Below are 19,895 nucleotides of genomic sequence, written 5' to 3'. Positions count from 1 at the left end.
AGTACTTGGAGAAGATGCTGTTGGTGCTCTGACTGTATTTCCACGTCCCTCATCATTTCAGTAAATAAGAGTTTGTCTTCCAACAGCCTGCAGTGGAAGGTTTGTCAGAGGGCTGCCCTCAGCATGGCAGAATCCACTCTGCTCATGTGCAACTTGGGTAGGATGATCTATACTTTAAAACAAAAAGGCAAGAGAAATTTTGCATGAAACTTCAGTAATTAACATGAACTACAGTTTGAGAAGGAATTTATATCGTTAGATTTTATGTTTATGCAGATAACTAATATGTAAAATGAGACTTCTTTAGAAGTTTCATTTGTAAAGGCAGTGAGTAAATAGGTGTTCATGTCCCTTAAAAATACTGGGTTATGAAAATAAAAATTAGAAAACCTATAAGCTGAATTGTATACCTTCCATCTACAAAGGAAGATAAAATATTCTTGGACAAGATAAATATTATCCTGGGGTCACATTGAGAACAAAACTATATGTAAGGAAAATATGATTATATGAAACATGGGATATTTGATAGCCTTCAATAAAAACTCAAAATCTAATAATACTCTAAATAAAATTAAAGTTCTTAAAAAGTAAAAATTGGTGCATGTCACTTTGTTAAAAAATGTTAAATGCGAGACTGAACATGCTGCAATAAATGTGGGATCTTAAGTCCATTTTGGTAACAACCGCATAATGCTTTTGTATATCCTGGGAGAAATGTTATTTATGGGGTAATAAATGAAATGAGAGCTTTTACTGTGGCCACAGTACTGTGGTGGAGTAGTTTTGTTGGAGTGCTTTTTCTCACATTGGTAACATATTTTAGATAAAGAAAGGAAGTTCTCTTACTTGAAACTGCTGTGTCATTTCTTCTTCCTTAACTGAAATTCCAAACAAGTTCAGGAAATGCCCTAGTGAGCTACTTCTCTTTTCTTTTTCCTCTAATAAGTGGATTCCAACCAGCCCAAATTATTCATGATCAGATCTTTTAGTCTGGTTATCTCTTTGGCATGGTGCTTATATTATGGGAAGAGGGATTATTCTATGGTGCTGTTTGTAGAAGTGATGACACTGATACAATCCAATTGTTGCTGGTAGGTAACTAAACTGGCAAGTTAATCTGTACTTTAAACATATTCTGAGTCTAATCAATACCTATTTTACGTTGATATGTGTGGCTTGCTTATAATTATGGTTTTATTTTGTATGATCACTAGGTATCAGGATATTAAAGTAGTCACTGTGATTTGTTGTAATTTGGGTAAAATATATCTAAAACTCAACATCTTATTTTAATCAAGATAGAGAAATCACTGTTTTAGTTCATGGTAACCAAAGCTACTTCTTTCAGTGTAATATTCTCAAATATTTACTAAATGGAAACATGATTTCACATTTTATTGCATCTTATGTGTTATTTTGAATAAGTATTAATTTCTGTTTACATTTTAGCAAAATATATGTCATTGGCTTTTATTATTTTTTTTATTGTCGTTCAAGTGCAGTTGTCTCCATTTTCCTGTCACCACTTTCCCCCGCCCCACCCTCAATCCTACCTCCCTTTGACTTTGTCCATGGGTCCTTTATACATGTTCCCTGATGAACTTTCCCCTTCTTTCCCTTGTTATCCCCCTCCCCACTCCCCTCTGGTTACCATCAGTTTGTTTTTTATTTCAGTGTCTCTGGTTATATTTTACTTGCTTGTTTGTTTTGTTGATTAGGTTCCATTTATAGGTGAGATCACATGGTATTTGTCTTTAAACACAAATGTCATTGGCTTTTACATGTACAAAAATGTTACTATTCATAGCAGAAATAACACCAGATAGCATGTTAGCATATGTTATTTATCCAGGCTTAAACATTCTTTTGAGTTTCTTATGAAGATTTGGATCCAGAAAGATTGTTTAGATGATGTAAAGTATCCCAAAGCAATAATTTTTATACTAATAGATTTCAACTGCAATAATTAGAGTTGGCATAGGGACTTCAGTTATGTATCTGAAAATATCACACATCTATCTGCTCACGTAGTATATATGTGTATTTGTTTATATGAATTATAATCTCATACTATCAATATTATCTTCAAATGTTTAATCAGAAATAAACATTTTGAGAAAAATAAATGTGAAGTAACCTTTAATTTATTTCAGGGAACTTATTAGTAACTTATTTACTAGTAACTTCATTTAACATTTAAGAGACTAAAATAAACTTCACAGTTCTTCCCTGTTCAGAGACTGTGTCAACAAAGAAAAGTGAAACAGAATGTGGAGTTCATTATCAAGGTTATTCATATAATTCTGCTTTACTTCCATTTTAGATGAATCTGACCATAGATTTATACACTTTTGTAGCTTTTGAATTAATATTAAATATTTTACTCTTTGGGGTGGAGACTGTCTTAAAGAAGCCTAATATCTGTGATATCCATTTTCAGTATAAAAATAGTCTATAAAACAAATGGAACCCATATGATTTTCATTGTATATATTTCTTTGGTTTTAACTATTATTACTATTTTTTAAATTTTCAGTTTCATTCCAAAGTAGTAGAATTTTGTTGAAATAAAACTTGGAGTTGACATGAAAAATAAAACAAGCTGAGAAATGTTTTTTAAAAGTCACATTAATTTTAATGACTGTGACATAAGAGTTTGTTGTAAGTTCTAGATAGCCAAAATAATGATAAAAACTTTAAACATGATGTACATTTCTAGCATAAGTAACATTTTTAGAAATTGTGGTAAATTAGCACAGTAGAAGTGGAACATAATTTTGAAAACAGTGGTTTGAATGGCTAGAAAGGAGAAATAGGAAAGGAAAAACTGAAAAAAAAATTTTATACAATAATTTCAAATAAGCTAATGAAATATGATTCAAGGGGAATAATGATGGCTATAGATAAAAGAATTAACATGTACATGTGTAAATGCAATCATTCAATTCTTTATTAATTAATTTACAAGTAGAATTATATAAAATCAGCTAGACATGCCAGATTTTTCACAAAGGTAAAGTTTATTAATTCTTAGAGTAAAAAAATTAGATTAAGCAATGGAGTAATAGCAAATCCAGAGGTAATGTTTACAAATTGCAGATTGCAATTTTTATGCCATTTGGCAAAACAAAAAGAAATTTATAATCCAAAATGTAGTTCCTGTGCAGGTTTTATGGATTATGTTTACTAAGCTCAGAAAGAAGAGTCTGTGAGGCATAGAGCAGAAGATATATAAGGAAAGCTGTTAAGAATCACAAGTGTCTTTAAAAACATAATCTTTGAGAGAGAGCTTAACAGTTTTTGTAGAAGTGAACAACAAGAAACTAATGTGTACAAAAGCATTTATTTTATATAATCATGAATTACCATCTGGTTAATTGGTTTGGAGTGCAGGTGCTTGGAGATATTCAACTTTTGGCAGATATTTTGCCTATGAGAAATTAGTAGATGATAATAATTTTGTGATTTTATTAAATTGTATTTATTGGAGATTAAAAAGGCTTGGCCACTTAAGGACAAAAATAGAATGACGTGAGTATGTATTATAGGTAGTGTATGCTAAACATTAGGAAAATTGGGGGAATTGATATTACTGAGAGGTGAAATAGTAAGATAAGAGTGTGGAATTTCCTCAGGTGAAATCCTTTGTTCCCAATTTTATAGTTGCTCTCAGGATAGAGAGGTTGAGCTTAATGATCTTAAAGACTCATTAGGTTGCTCTTTTTCTTTTTACAATATCTCTTCAGTTTTGAAAAGACTAAGTGAGAATTCAAAAACAGAATTAAAAAGAAAAACAGTTGAAGGAAATGAGGGGACAGAGACTGAGTTTTAATAAGGATTCCCATGCCTCCTTATACTCATTCCTGAGTTACCATGGAAGAATATTTCCAAATCATCTCTTGCCTTTCCTGAAATGCTCCTGCTGAGCCTGTATACTAGAACTGAGTGTGATTCACTTTCTAGTTTCTTCCACGGGGCCAGAGAATCCTTTCATTCCTCCCTTTGTTTCCTTTCTTTATTTCTTATTGTATGAACATGTTTCCAATACAAAAGTTCATATGCACATGAACAAGTAAAGTTCTGAAAGACATTCACCTTCCTTAGTTGTATTTCCATCTATGAAATATTTGAGCCAGAACTTCCTATCTGTTTAATCATATGCTTTTCTATATCTTTTTCCCATTTAGCCAAGTCATTCTCTCAAACATTTTTCCTCACTCTCCACCCACAAATTTGGATCAGTATCTACTACATTGGAAATCTAGCAGGTAGTAATCTGTGAGTGTCTTTAGGGAATTTTTCAGTGGATATGATGTTTACACTCTCTGCTCCTTTTGATCCCGTGCAAATTCAAATGGATTTGAATCTGTTAAACAATCTGAGGTCTTCAACAGTTTTGGAAACAGCATTGTTTTTACCATCAGACTTTAAATTCTGGTAAACTTTTATGTTTCTTAATATTAGTCTAAGAGGCATCTAATCCTTTAGTTATACTCTCAGAGGCTTCTCTCCATTTATCAATCACTTTTCCTCTTCTGTAGCTTATTATTGTCCTTCACATGTGCAAGGCACTTTTCACACAATGGATGATTTTCTCATTCCATCAGAATTGTACCTACCATTAAATGTTCTTCCCATATCATCCTTCTATATTTTCTTTCTGCTCTCAAATATTAAAACATCCATCACTTTTCTTAAAAAATTTGCCTTTTGAATGCTTATTGTGGACATGTGGGGTCATAGTGTTTGGAAAACTCTGAAATTATCCACTCTTAAGTGTAGAAACAAGCCAGGAATTGAGTCTGCACAGTAAGATGATTGCAACACCATCCTCCAGAGAATGTAGAAAATGTGTGATTTTGCTGTGACCAGTCGCTTAGTTGATAACTACTTAAGTTTGCTTAAGTTGAAGGTGCATATGTAAAGGAGTGTACCAGGTAGTACACTAGATATGTAAAATATGTTACCTGCCCATGAGTAACTGCATTTTAACAATTAATGATACCGGAGAGTGTTATAATAAAAGTATATATGAATTTGTTATGAGCATCTGTTTTTGCAAAGTGTTCAAAGATATGATGGTTGAAGTACATCTTGAAAAATAATTAGTTATTCTCTAGGCAGACACAGGGTAGCAGAAAAGCATCAAACCAAAAACTAGCATGTGCAGAGAGTTCAGAAAGCATGGCGCATTCAAGAGTCTTTTATCTTGGTATCTTCTTAAAGGGAGTAGCTTGGTCTGTTTGTATTTTAGCAGGATATCTCTGGCCATTTGTAACACATACTGGAGGGATGAAAGACTAGAATAATTAGTTTTAGGTTTGATTATAGAGTGTACCTGCTTTAAGAAAGCACGGGCAAGTATGTGTCCCTGGGTAATACTTTGCAAAGTGTATGTACTTTTCACAAGAACAAAAAACATCTATTTTGCTAAAAATATGGTGTACTATGTCATTTTTTATTGTACAAATAAGCATTTAAGCTGAACATGGACTAGCTCCCAAAGCAGTGGGCCAAGAAAATATTTGTAAATGATTCAGTGATTTCTTTGTGGTTGCTTGGTTTAGTGCTGATATAACACACTGTGAAATAGGAAGTCAGTTCAGCATTTTTAGCTTGCTACTAACTTGCCATGTGATTTTGAGTAAGTGTCCTTTCTCTGTCTCTGTGTCTGTCTCTCTCTCATGTGTTTACTTAATATTTTAAGTTAAATTAATATCTAGTATCTAGTGTGGTGAGTGAAGGACTGAATGTGAAGAAGGGGTCTGATGTCCAAGTGCTTAAGTTTAGGTCCCCTGTGCCTAAACAGTGGTTCTGAATTTATTCCTAGGATACTAAACTTACAGTGAATGTGAGAGCTCTAAAACTGAAAATCCAGTTCAGAGCCTAAATGTGGGACCTCTGTCCTTTTTCTGTAGGATCCATGATCTCACATTTCAGATAGATTTTCAGAGCATGAAAAATATTCAGGAGCTACTACTATTTCATGTATCTGGCCTTTCTTCTTCTAATATCCTCTCCTGAAAACAGTGTCTGAGGATTTTTGCCTTCAGACAGAACATTCAGAGAAAAATTAAGTATAGAATGAGGCAATTCTTTGCATAATTTGGCAAGTAACCTATAATTTTCCTTCATAAATTATCTCTACTTTTCCATAATTTCTAAAAAGTTATTGCCAATTAATTGCATTTCTATTTTTTTCAACATGAAGCACAGGTTGTACTAATTTGTGTCTAAGTTCAGTATATTTAGTCCTACTTGAACACACTCAGTGAAATGTAAGACAAAACTTCATCAGTTGCTTAAGCTATATTTGTATAAATACAAAACTAACATGACCAGCACAACAAAATAGTAAGCAAAGATATTTCAGAATATATTAGTTGGAAAGAATGTATAAAATAAATGCATTAGCTAAAATAGTAATTCCTCTACTGAGGGATAAATGGGAGTAGGTAATTGTTAACTATTCTGCTTGAGTAGCAGTCATCTTAGAAAAGTTGTAATGAGTATCAATATCAGCTCTATTACATGAAACCTTTTCCCTTCTCTTTTCTTCCCTTCTCTTTTCTAGCTGCTATAGTTGATAGTAGCTAACATTGATTGGGCTCTCATCAGGTACTAAAAGGCTTTACATATATCACCTCATTTGAGCCTGACAATAACCTTGAGGCAAAAGCTCTTATGTTTATTGTTCAGAAAAGTGAGGTTTTTGAATGATAGGTAACTATCCCAAGGTAACCAGTGAGTAAGTCATAGAGCAGTGACTTGGATCTTGGTATGTTTGGTATTAGACACAGGCAAATTGTACAATCTTTTTTTCACTACTTTTAAATTTAAACTTTGTCTTTGTTGTTCTATTTCATTGGTTTTGAAAAAGAGCCTATCTTTATAGCACAGAAGGGAAAACAGTTGAAGAAAGGTTTGGAGAAAATCAGAAAGCACTGTTATGCCAAAAATGGTTCCTAGGCTTACATATGGATAATGAGGTCTTTGACTATGTTACATTTGCAAAAATAGCAATTGCAGATGTAACAAAGGACCAGAATAGATGGCTCTATTTCATAAAAGAAAGGGGCAAAGTGAAGATACTCATTAATGTTGAAGGAGTAGATGGATAACCAGTGACAAATATCAAGTAGATTTGTTTCAGTTTGGTCAGAGAAAGGTCATTGATTATTTTTGGTTAAACTGGTTCACAGAGGCCAGGTCTCCAGTAAAAAAGGGAGTGAATTAATTGCTTCCATTTTCCACTAATTGCCTCAACATTTCCCTTTGCTTTGTCTTTGGAGATTTGGTCAGAGAGGCAAAAAGTCAAAAGTCAGAGTTTGATGGAATCTACATAAAAAGGGAATCTGAGGAGACCAAATTATGGCATTTGGTATAATAATGATAATGATAGTTAGCATTTTTCCCTGGGAGTGCTGTAGATTTTTAGAGACCTTTTCAATCTTTAATCAGGCCGTAGGGCACATTTAAGAGAGTTCACTGTTTTTATTTCCATCTAGAGGATAGGGCATCACAGAGAGATGAACTGACCTAGGGCAAGTCTCCTGAGATGTTAATCCTGTATGTTGGATTATAACCTCTTATGCTGAGTTTTAGCTGGAAGACTGTGCTCTTTCCATAGGCATCATTCATTCATGCTTCTTCAGAGTTTTTAGGCTTTTTATACGTTGTTGTCTGAGACTACAAACTCTATCAATGACAGAATAACCAACCAAGAAATAGCATGAACCATCTGATGTCACAACAATTGTGTCACTTGTAAGCTATTGATGCTCCAGCTATCTTCAGTTAATGAGACATTGTATTTTGTATTTGCTGAATTAACCAGTCTTTGAAGTCTTGTTCAGCTCCATCCATGTCTTTTGAAATATCTGAGTTTTACATTTCAGACATTTTGCTTTATTCTTTTGGAACAAAAAATGGCAATATAGAAGGAGGAAAGAACATGTGCTCAGAATATGATAGGTCAGTGTTCAATCATTTGGCTTCTCTGATTTACTTGTAATACCTTCAGGGGCCCAATAGACAAGTTCTCTTTGGGAAGTCCCAAACATGCAGTATCAAGTACTCTTTGCTGGAAAAACCAGAAATATAAGTTACTGTTAATTAGATATTTATTACATTATAGACTCTTATAAACACAAATTAGAATGGACATAGGTTTTAAAGCAAGATGGTTAAGTTTTAAAACAAGCTCTGTCAGAACCAGTTGTTTGATCCCAGATAGCTCATGTAATCTGAAACTTAGTTTCTTTATGTAAACCTGATATACCTCATTGGGTTTTATGGTTATTAAATGTGAAAGTGAAAGTAAAACACGTAGCTCAATGCCTGCATAGATGGTGTCCTAGAAACTTTAGCCATATGCCTTAGTGTTGTTATTATAAGTTTTAAAGTTATTAAATGATAACACTATTAATTGGAGCAAGACCAAACAAACATAAGATGCTGGTAAAAAGAAGTTTAGTACTTTCTATAAAAATACTTTACTAACACTGTAGTGATAGTGGAGAGGAGAGGGAGTAGGTAGAGGTGGAAGAGAGTATAGGGTAGATAAATGGTAATGGAAAAAATACAATAAAAGTGAACTATTCAAATAAAATGCTCTGACAGTTATGGTGAACTTGACCTGGACCATCTTCCTGCAGTTAGATACCTTTCTACAGCAAGTCCCCCTTACCCTACCTTATTAAAAGTGCTGTGCTCTCATGAAGTTATTTACTAATCAGAACAGTCCTAGGAATTGAGTAGTAGTATTGCACTCTTTGTAAGGGTATTCACATCATGCGAAGGAAATATTTGGCCCCAAGACATACAGGAGTAGCTCAGCTTTTAAACTAGGTGGACTAATTCCTAAACCTGCAATCCCAATTGCTGCTCTACCAATGCTTTTGAAATATCAAACTGCAATTCAAGGTTGTCACTTGTGCAAGTTGAGAAATGAAATCACCCTCACCCTCATTTCTAAATCAATTAAGGGGATTCTTAAAGCTTATCTTTCTGCTGACAAAAATGATTATTCATACTAAGAACAAAAAACCATCATCAACAGAGATATCTATGTCACCAAACCCTACATTGAGTTCTGTCTAAGGGTTTTAATCTAATCCCAAACAGTACAACTAGTTCATTTCCTTGTCAGGATACATATCTCAGTCCTCTCACCAAGAACTGTTGGCAACTGGGTGTATGGCTCCTTCCTGCTCCGATGGTGTTTTCTCTTGTCTGCCTCTCCCTCTTGCTTCCCTTCTGTAACTCTCAGGCAGGCCCAGTGAGCCCTTTGTAGCCAGTGGTGAAGCTGAAAACCAATGATGAAGAGAGCCCCAATTATCACACTAGTTGCTCCTAACTGATTTGTATCTCTTAAACAATGTAACTAAATCATACTCTTTTCCAATATAGAAACAGGGCACACCTACTAAAACAGGAAGAGCTAAGACGGTATATACATGGGAAATCTGGTTTGACTGTTTTGATGAACTCGACTGCTCAGTCAGTCAAAAAGTAATCACTAGTTAAGCAAACCATTTTGACAGATTTTTGGCCCATTGTGACTGCTTATTTGACTGGCTTGCCTGTCAGGTATAAGGGGTCAGACTGACTGGAGACAACCTACTTGGAAAATTTAACTTTGGAGGACGTGGGTGTCTGTATACCAGAATCTACTTTATATAACTTTATTTGAAACTGTACCTATTTTCCTGGGACCAGTAAGAAGTTTGAAACTGACACATTGCAGTATTTGAATTTTAAGAGTGAGATGTCTTGCCACTTGCTAGGGCTCACAATATATTTATAGGCTGCAAAACAATCACATTTTCTCTGTGCGCATATAGAGTTGAGTAAGATTGAAACTCTAACCTAACTTGGCCAAGTACTAAAACGCATCATATTCTCTTATCCTTCTGAAGCTTTGATGATAGATGTATGAGAGCAAATGACTTCTCTGATATCAGGTTACTAATTCAGTCATTAATGACTTGTGGTAAGGAAAAGTTGACCTTGTTACTAATAGTAGTTTTACTTAAAAAAATAATTTGAGGCAAAAAGACCCACTAAAACAAAACACCAAACAAAACCTGTGATGAGACAAGAGAATATGGTTTCTACTATTATTTGAGTGGCTTTTTAAAAGCAAACCCCTTTCTATACATCCATGCTTATGTTCCTTTAGGAAATTTACTTTGAAATGAGCTCCCAGGTTTGGGCATGGTAAAAACACCACTGTAAAGATAGATATAATGATTTATTCTCATACTTATAGGGAGAATATACCAAGGTTATTGCTTGCTGTAAGCATATTATTATAAAGTTTGGCATACATTGGTTGAGTATCCTACTGCATTTACATCAATAATTTGAAATACCCTGTTATTATTTGAAAGACATCTATGAACTGCTTTTCTAACACTCCTGGAACTTTAACTTTTTCCATGAAAGTGTTTTGTAAATATTCAGGACTTAGATGCTATTTCATTTAATTTTATGAAATAAGTTCAATTGAAAGATTAGATAGAAGTTAGGGCCAGAGTATCAGTAATGAATAAGATGATGATACTGTTCTCAAAATAGCTTGCTTAATAGTCATAGCTCCTCTCTTATATTAAAGTCACTTAATGTATCATTTGTTTACTTAAATTTTTTGAATAGTGGAAGGGAAGAAAATTACTAGCCTTACTTTCAAAGTTTTTGCTTTTCAGTCATTTATGATTGTTTTTAGCAATAAAGCACTTTTACCTGAGTAAAAGTAAGAAGTAAGTTAAATCTCACAGTTTGAAGACTGCTATAAAGAGGTCAGCAGGATATATACTATTTAAAATTTATATGTTCTCTATATTATGGAATTGTTAATAAGGTTTCAGTGATCATCTTAATTCTTCAAACCTTGTACACATTGAGGATTATTTCCTTAGGCTATAAAAATATATGAATTTAACTGCCTAGCAGCAACTCTTACTGGTGCCTGTTGCATTGTTCCTTCTTCAGCACCAGGTATTATCATTTAAAAATATTTGATAATTTGAAAGACAAACAGCTTCATTTTAATAAGCATCCTGATGAAGAAACAAAGACTCAGTAGGAGACCAGTAAGGATTTGAAATCTTGCTTTGCTTTGGAGCTCTTTCACCTATGCCTTATCTCCAGTTTTTCATGTGTAGTAAAATAGAGAATAAGACTGGTCACCTCATTGGCTTGTTGTGGCGATTACAGTGCTTCAACTCTGTGCCTGACATAAAGCAATCTTTCTGTACTTACCAGCAATGTGTGCCATTATTAACACTATGATTATTAACATAGATTTGATTTTATTTTTAAAAAGATTTTATTTATTTATTTTTAGAGAGGGGAAGAGAGGGAGAAAGAGAAGGAGAGAAACATCAATGTGGTTGCCTCTTGTGTGCCCCCTACTGAGCACCTGGCCCACAAGTCAAGCATGTGCCCTCACTAGAAATCAAAGCAGTGACCCCTTGGTTTGCAGGCCAGCACTCAATCCACTGAGGCACACCAGCCAAGACACATAGATTTTACTTTAAAAAGAGCACCATAACAGAGATAAGCAGGCTTGGATGAATTAATTTTTAACTTTGTGCTACTTTAATAAGTTGATTAATTTCTCTGAGCCTTCATTAGCTCACCAATAAAATGTGTCAAATAGGGGGTCGTATCATAAAGGATCAAATAAGAGATCCCAGAAGGGATCAATGGATAAGAAAATGCTGTGTAAATTGTAAAATGTTGTATAAAATACACTATTCTATAAGTCTTATTCATTTTATTCATTGTCATCTCTAGATCCCATGCCAATTGTCTATTTTCCCTAAAATTTTGTGGCTGCATATTTAAAAAATTCAATTTCAATGACAGAGAAGACACACACAGTCTGTGACACTGATGGTGGAAGTTATTAAAATAGTGGAAATGTTTAAAAATTAAATTGTTTATGCCATCTCACTGTTTTTCTTTACTGTTCATAACATTTTTTTGTGAATATTGTGCTCACTTTTATAGAATTTACATTTAACTTTGCCCAGTGTTATAATGTTTAATTTACTTCTTAATGTCAATTTCTTGAATTTAGATCCATATATTATTTTATTTCTTAATATTTTTAAATTAAATCACAATTTTTCCCTTTGCCCTCCTCTGCCCAGCCTATCACCCTTCCCCCACAGTCAATCCCTATACCATTGCATATGTCCATGGGTCATTCATACATGTTCTTTGACCATTGCCTTTCCCTTCTTTCCACATTATCTGTCTCTTTCCTCCCCTCTGGTCACTGTCAGTCTGTTCAATGTTTTCATGACTCTAGTTGTATTTTGCTCGTTAGTTTATTTTGTTCATTAGATTCCTCTTATAGGTGAGATCATATGGCATTTGTCTTTCATGGAATCACTTGTTCCACTTAAGATAATATTCTCCAGTTCCATCCGTGATGTTGCAAAAGGTAGGAGTTCCTTCTTACTTTCTGCTGCGTAGTATTCCATTGTGTAAATGTACCACTTGTTTTGGGGGGGGGGATCTACTGATGAATTGAAGGGCACGTAAGCTGTTTTCATTACTTGGCTATAGTACATAGTGCTGCTATGAACATAGGAGTACATAAGCTATTTGGAGTAAGTGATTTGGAATTCTTAGGATATATTCCCAGCAGTGGAATTGCTGGGTCAAAAGGCAGTTCCATCTTTAATTTTGTGAGAAAATTTCATACTGTTTTCCACAGTGGCTGCATCAGTTTGCATTCCCACTGACAGTGCCCTAGGATTCCCTTCTTCTCCACATCCTTGCCAGCACTTGTTTATTGATTTATGAATGTTGGCCATTCTGACAGGTGTGAAGTGATATCTCATTTTGTTTTTAATTTGCATCTCTCTGATGTCTAGTGATGCTCAGCATCTCTTCATATGTCTATGAACCATGTATATATCCTCCTTGGAGAAGGGTCTATTCATGTCCTTTGCACACTTATTAATTGGATTGTTTGTTGTCCTGGTGTCGAGTCATATGAGTTCTTTATATATATTGGTGATCAGACCCTTCTCCGATGTATTATTGGCAAATATGCTCTCCTATACACTCAGTTTCCTTTTCATTTTGATAATGGTTTCTTTGGCCATACAGAAGCTTTTTAATTTTATGTAGTCCCATTTGTTTACTTTTTCTTTTATTTTCCTTGCCTTAGGAGATATATCAGCAAAAATATTGCCATGTAAGATATCTGAAATTTTACTGCCTATGTTTCCCCTAGGACTTTTATGGTGTCACAACTTATATTTAAGTCTTTTATCCCTTTTGAGTTTATTCTGGAATATGGTGTAAGTTGGTGGTCTAATTTCATTTTTTTGCATGTACCAGTTGAGTTCTCCCAACACCATTTATTGAAGAGGATATTTTTACTCCATTGTATGCCTGTGCCCTCTTTGTGATTCATTGATTATAGAGACAATTTCTGGGCTATCTATTCTGTTCCATTGATCTATGTGCCTGTTCTTATGCCAGTACCAGGCTGTTTTGATTACAGTGGGCTTCTAGTATAGTTTCATATCAGGTATTATGATCCCTCCTACTTTGTTCTTCATTCTCAAGATTGCTGAAGCTATTTGGGGTCTTTTTGATTCCATATAAATTTTTTGAAATATTTGTTCTGTGAAATATACCATTGGTATTTTAATAGAAATTACATTGAATCTATAAATTGATTTGGGTAGTATGGACATTTTAAAGATGTTAATTCTTCCAATCCATGAACAGGGTATGTTTATTCATACCTTCCTCAATTTCTTTCTTCAGTGCTCTGTAGTTTTCCAAGTACAGGTTGCTTACCTACTTGGTTAACTTTATTCCAATATACTTTATTTTTCTTGTAGCTATAGTAAATGGGATTTTCCCCTAGTTTCAGTTTCTGATAGTTCATTGCTGGAGTATAAAAATGCCATTAATTTGTGAATATGGACATTGTCTCCTGCTATTTTTCCTGATTCACTTATTATGTCAAATAGTTTTCTGGTGGAAACTATGAGGTTGTCTATGTAAAATATCATGTCATATGCAAACAATGACAGTTTTACTTCCTCCTTTCTAATTTGGATGCCTTTAATTTCTTTTTCTTATCTGATTGCTGTGGCTAGACTTTCCAGTACTATGTTGAATAGGAGTCCTAATAGTGGACACACTTGTCTTGTTCCTGTTCTTTAGGAGAAAGCTTTCCATTTTTGCTCTTTGGGTGTGATGTTGGCAGTAGGTTTCTCATATATGGCTTTTATTATGTTGAGGTATGCTCCCTCTATTCTCACTTTGATGAGTGCTTTTTACCATAAATGGGTGCTGTACATTATCAAATGCTTTTTCAGCATCTATTGATATGATCATGTGGTTTTTAACTTCTATTTTTTTATGTGGTGTATTATGTTTTTTGATTTGTGAATATTTGTGCCATCCTTGCACCCCTGGGATAAATCTCACTTGATCATGGTGTATGAGCTTTTTAATGTATTTTCTATGCAGTTTAAATACTTTGTAAATGATTTTAACATCTATATTCACCAGAAATATTGGCCTGTGTGGTTTTTTTTTTCTTTGATATGCTGTGTCTTTACCTGTTTTTGGAATTTGGGTAATACTGTCCTCTTAAAAAGAGCTTGGGAAGCTTCCCTCTTTGAATTTTTTGGAGTAGTTTGAGAAGGATACAAGTTAGTTGTTTTTTAAATGGTTGGTAAAATTTTCCTGTGGAGCCATCAGGACCAGGGCTTTTGTGTGCCTGGAGTGTTTTGATATTGCTTCATTTTTACAGTTGTCAGTCTATTCAAGCTTTTTTTTTTTTTTTTTTTTTGATTTAGCTTTGGAAGATTGTATGTTTCTCGAAATGTATCCATTTTGCTCAAGTTGTCCAATGTCTTGGCATATAGGCATTCATAGTAATTTTGTACAGTCCTTAGTATTTCTGTGATATTGGTTGTAACTTCTTATCTTTTGTTTCTGATTTTATGTATTTGGGTCCTTTCTTTTTATTTTTCTTGATGAATCTGGTTAAAGTTTGTTGATCTTTTTCAAAAAACCAGCTCCTGGATTCACTGATCCTTTGAACTATTTTTTTAGTCTCTACATCACTTAATTCTGCTCTGATTTTGATTATTTCCTTCCTTCTACTTGCTCGGCACTTTCTTTGTTGTTGTTCCTCAAGTTCTTTTAGATGTAGGGTTAAGTTGTTTATTTAAGATTTTCCTATGTTCTGTAGATAGGCCTGTATCTCTTTGAATTTCCCTCTAACGACTCCATTTACTGTGTCATTTAGACTTTGGGTTATTGTGTGCTCATTTTCATTTATTTTCCAATGTGTTTTGATTTCTTCCTTGATTTCTGTATCTCTTTGAATTTCCCTCTAACGACTCCATTTACTGTGTCATTTAGACTTTGGGTTATTGTGTGCTCATTTTCATTTATTTTCCAATGTGTTTTGATTTCTTCATTACAAATCCATTCATTATTTAATAAAATTTTATTAAGTCTCCATGTATTGAATGGTTTTTTTTGAGTTTTTTCCTTGAGGTTGGTTTCTTGTTGCAAGCCTTTGTGATCTGAGATAATTATATGATTTCAAGTTTCTTGAATTTGTTGAGGTTTGTTTTGTGTCTTATCATGTGGTCTATATTTGAAAAGGTTCCATATGTTTTTGAAAAGAATGTACATTTTGCTTTGGGATGAAATGTTCTGTATATATTAATTAAGTCCATTTAATCTAGAGTGTAATTCAATGCCACAACATCCTTGTTGATTCTTTGTTTGGAAGATCTATCCATTGTTGACAGTGGGGCGTTAAAATCCCCTATGATAATCATTGCTGTCAATCTCTTTCCTAAAGTCTGCTAGATTTTACTTATGTATTTAGATGTTCCTATGTTGGGTGCATATAGTTTATAAGGATTATATCATTTTGTTGGACTACTGCTTTAAGTATTATGTAATGACCATCTTTGTTTCTTGTTATGGCCATTTTTAGAAATCTATTTTGTCTGATATAAGTATTGCTACCCCAGCTTTCTTTTTCATGTCCATTTGCTTGGAATATTTTTTCCAACCATTCACTTTAATCCTGTGTAGATCTTTTGTTCTGAAGTGGGTCTCTCATGGACAGAATATTGTGGGTGATGTTTTCTTATCCATTTAGTTACCCTATATCTTTTCATTGGAACATTTAATACATTTACATTTATGGTTATTATTGATAGGTATTTATTCATTGGCATTTTCCCCCTTTGTACTGTATTCCCCCCCTTCCTCTTCTTAGTGCAGTCCCTTTAGCATCTCTTGCAATGATAGTTTAGTGGAAATGTACTCTTTTAACCTTTTTTTATCTGGGAAGTTCCTTATTTTGCTTTCCATTCTAAATGACAGCTTTTGTGCATAGAGTAGTCTTGGTTGCAGGCCTTTGCCTTGATTATTTGGAATATATTGTGCCATTCCCTTCTGACTTGAAGTGTTTCTGTTGAGAAATCAGCTGCTGGCCTTATCAGAGATCCCTTGTATGTTACTCTCTGTTTCTCCCTTGCTGCCTTTAAGATTGTCTCTTTGTCTTTGAATTTTGCCATTTTAATTATGATGTGTGTTGGAGTTGGCTTCTTTGGGTTCATCTTGATTGGGATGCTATGTGCTTCCTGGACTTGCATAACTTTTTCCCTCACCCAGTTAAGGAAGTTTTTTTTTGTTATTAGTTTTTAAAATAGGTTTTCTATTCCTTGCTTCCTTTCTTCTCCTTCTGGTATCCCTATGGTATGAATATTATAATGTTTCATGTTTTCATGCATCTCCCTTAAACTATCTTTGTTCTTTGTGAGTCTTTTTTGTTTGTTTGTTTTGTTTTGTGTTGTTGCTCTCTCTGGAATTTTTTCTGCCTTGTCATCCAGCTTGCTGATTTGATACTCTGTTTAATCTAGTCTTCTTTTAATTCCTTCTTGTGTATTCTTCATTTCAGATATTATATTCTTCATTTTTTCCTGGCTCTTATTCATTTTTTCTATGTCTTTTTTTATGCTGATATAGTTCCCACTGTGTTCTTTGTTCCTCCCATAGAGTTCCTTACAGTCCTCACTGAGCTCCTTGAGCATTTTTATAACCATTATTTTGAACTCAATGTCTGGTGTATTGCTTGTCTCATTTCATTTAGCACTCTTTCTGGGGATTCCTTCTTTCCTTTCACTTGGGGTTTGTTTCCTTGTCTCCCCATTTTAGGTGACTGTTTTTGCATATTAGATTGATCTGCTTTGATTCCCTTTCTTCATGGGGTGGGCTTCTATGGTAGGATACCTATGGGACTTGGTGGTGCAGTCTCTTTGATCTCCTGATCTGGATGCTCTTGGGATTCTCCTTATGCTGTTTTTTTTGTCAGGGCTCTCTGGGTGTAATTGGGTTTTGGTTGTTTTGGGTCATACTTTGGTTGGTTCTTCCCTCCAGCTGACTGACTGAGACTCACACCACCCACCACCTCTTGTATGCTATTGTACAGGTACTGCTGGGAGAAAACAAAACAACACAGGAAATAAAACCAATACCTCCAAAATTAACCCCCAGCCACACCACATTATCAACAACAAATGAGCAAATATTAGTAAGAGTGGAAAGAGATTAAGATTATGATAAGAAAGGAAAAACAAACATGAGATGACTAATAGAAAGAAAAATGATTTGAGAGGATAGAGGGAGGAGAAATAATAAGAGTAGAGAATAGAAACAAGATGAAGAAGGAAAGAAGAAAATTTACATTTTAAATAAAAAAGGGAAGGAAGAAGGAAAATGGAGTAAGAAAAGGGAAGATTATAATATCAGGTTTAAAAAAATTAAGAAAAGTGAAGATGGAACAAAATAAAGAAAAACATCATCCACCCTAACAATACCAATGATAGTTGAGCAAAGATTAATAAAGGTGGAAAGGGAATAAGAAGGAAAATGAAATAAAACAAGATTATGAGATGTCTAAAGGAATGAAAAGTGATTTTGAGAGGATAAAGGGAGAAGAAATGATGAGTGAAGAATGAAAACCAGGCTAAAAGAAGGAAAAAAAAATAAAATGAAAAAAATGGCAGGAAGAAGGCAAAATGGAATAGGAGAAGTGAACAGTAAAATTTTAGATCTGAAATACAAATTAGTGAAACTCTAGGATTAAAATTGAAGAAATTCCACAACAACCACCATATCAGCAACTAACAAGCAAAGATTAATAAAGGTGGAGAGAGAATATGAAAGGGAAAAATAATGTGAGATGACTAATCATAGGAAAAATTGTTTTGAGAAGCTTGAGGAAGGAGAAATAGCTAGAGTGCAGAATAAAAACAAGGCATAAAAAAGGAAAAACATAAAATAAAAAAATAAGAAGAGGAAAGAAGATGGCAAAAGGGAATAAGAGAAGGAAGGAGTAAAATATGAGATTTGAAATAAACTAAAATAAAAACATAGTGAAATAGTAAGTATAAACTTGAAGAAAAAGAAAAAATGTTAAAAAGCTATGCTGGAGGAAAAATAACTGAAATAATGAAGAAGATCATGGTGGAATTAATCTCAGCAGAGTCTAGTCTTTGCCACTGTCTTTTCTTTCTGGATTTGCTCCTGGTAATGTTGGATGGTACCATAGTCTTGCCTTACCAGCCTGTTTGAAAGTATAACCAATCACAGGCTGTGACTGTCTCCTTTAGGCTTGGCTAGGCCCCGCTGTTCTGCTCTGTCAGCTTTCCACTGGCACAGGGCCCAGGACTGGTTCATCTAAAGTCTGAGTGTGTTGCCAGTACCACCTTCCCCTGCCCTAGAGGAGTCTCTGATGCAATCAGGGGGGTGGAATCCCTGGATCACCCTCAGTATGTACTGTTCAGTCTTCAGGGAAGATGGTGAGACTGTTTCCCCACCCCCCACCCCAACTTGTCTTGGTCTGTCCCAGATCCCAGATTATTTTCAGTAATATATCGTTTATGATGAATTAGCTGTCCATTTCCTATGAGAGGCCAATCTTTGTAAAAGGGGAAACTCTTTCCTGCTTGGTACTAAAGGCAATTCTGTATAAGAGCTGAGGCTGGGCAGGGCCCTGAACACCCCTTGCATGTAATCTCTCTGCTCTGCTATTTCAATGGATCAGGGCCTGAGGAACCACTGTATCTCATAGCATCTAATAGAAGTTTAGAAAGGGCCCTTTTGGATCTTCTCCTTCTTTCCCCTGTGTATGTGTACTGAGTATGGGGTTACTGAGCCTGGCCTAACTGATCTGCAGAACCTGCAATCCTACTGGTGGAGTTTGGGCACACCTGCCTGTGAGGGGACCAGCCTGGCTACAGTGAATCTCAGGCATTTGGCTCCTGGCTGTCTAGTCCCCAGCCTGTCACTCTTGCAGAAGACTCAGGCCTGACTGTCTGCTCTGTGTAGCCCTCTTCTCACCAGCCATACCATGCCGGGTCCCACAATCCCTTCACCGTGCCACTTTCTGTTCTTCCTGTGCAGCTGGACTCAGTGGGACTGAACTGAGCTTTCACTATGGTTTCTTTGTTGGCAGAGCCATTGCACACATGTGTGAGTACAGGGTCCCTGCCCAGGCTCACCTCTGCTCCCCTTTTAAAGCTCCTCAATCTCTATGTGGCCCCCAAACTGTAGCTCTGAGTCCTAGCCAGTTCTCCATGTGCTCTACCTCCCCCAAAAGCACAAAGTCTCTCTCAGTCAGAGCTGTGCACAGCCTTCCCAGTGCCTCTGACAGTTTTAAGAGATGGAGTTTCTCTCTGGAACTCTTCTGGTTGGTGCTGCAGCTATGGACATGTTGCTCACTCTGTTTGTATAGTTTAAGTTTCCCAGACTTCCTATGTCCTTTCATGTCTCCCCTGATTAGTGTTGGTTGTTTCCCTTAGTGGGACCAG

General features: G+C 35.0%; 1 protein-coding gene across 3 annotated transcripts in view; it reads left to right on the top strand.

Annotated features, from left to right (window-relative positions):
- Positions 1–966: 966 nt before the first annotated feature.
- TFEC (transcription factor EC) overlaps positions 967–19,895 on the top strand; it is a 132,664-nt gene continuing 113,735 nt past the window's right edge. For 2 of the 3 annotated variants that reach the window (XM_024555438.4, XM_024555439.4), the window contains exon 1: positions 967–1,094. In XM_024555438.4, the coding sequence (XP_024411206.3) occupies positions 1,011–1,094 (84 nt within the window). In that variant the 5' untranslated portion in view covers positions 967–1,010. The remainder of the gene's footprint in view (positions 1,095–19,895) is intronic. The other variant, XM_045191550.3, reaches the window with a different exon arrangement.

The sequence above is a fragment of the Desmodus rotundus genome, chromosome 6 (genome assembly GCF_022682495.2).
Source record: "Desmodus rotundus isolate HL8 chromosome 6, HLdesRot8A.1, whole genome shotgun sequence".
NCBI lineage: Eukaryota > Metazoa > Chordata > Mammalia > Chiroptera > Phyllostomidae > Desmodus > Desmodus rotundus.
Note: the sequence above shows the minus strand (reverse complement) of the source record. Positions and strands in the feature narration are given on the sequence as shown.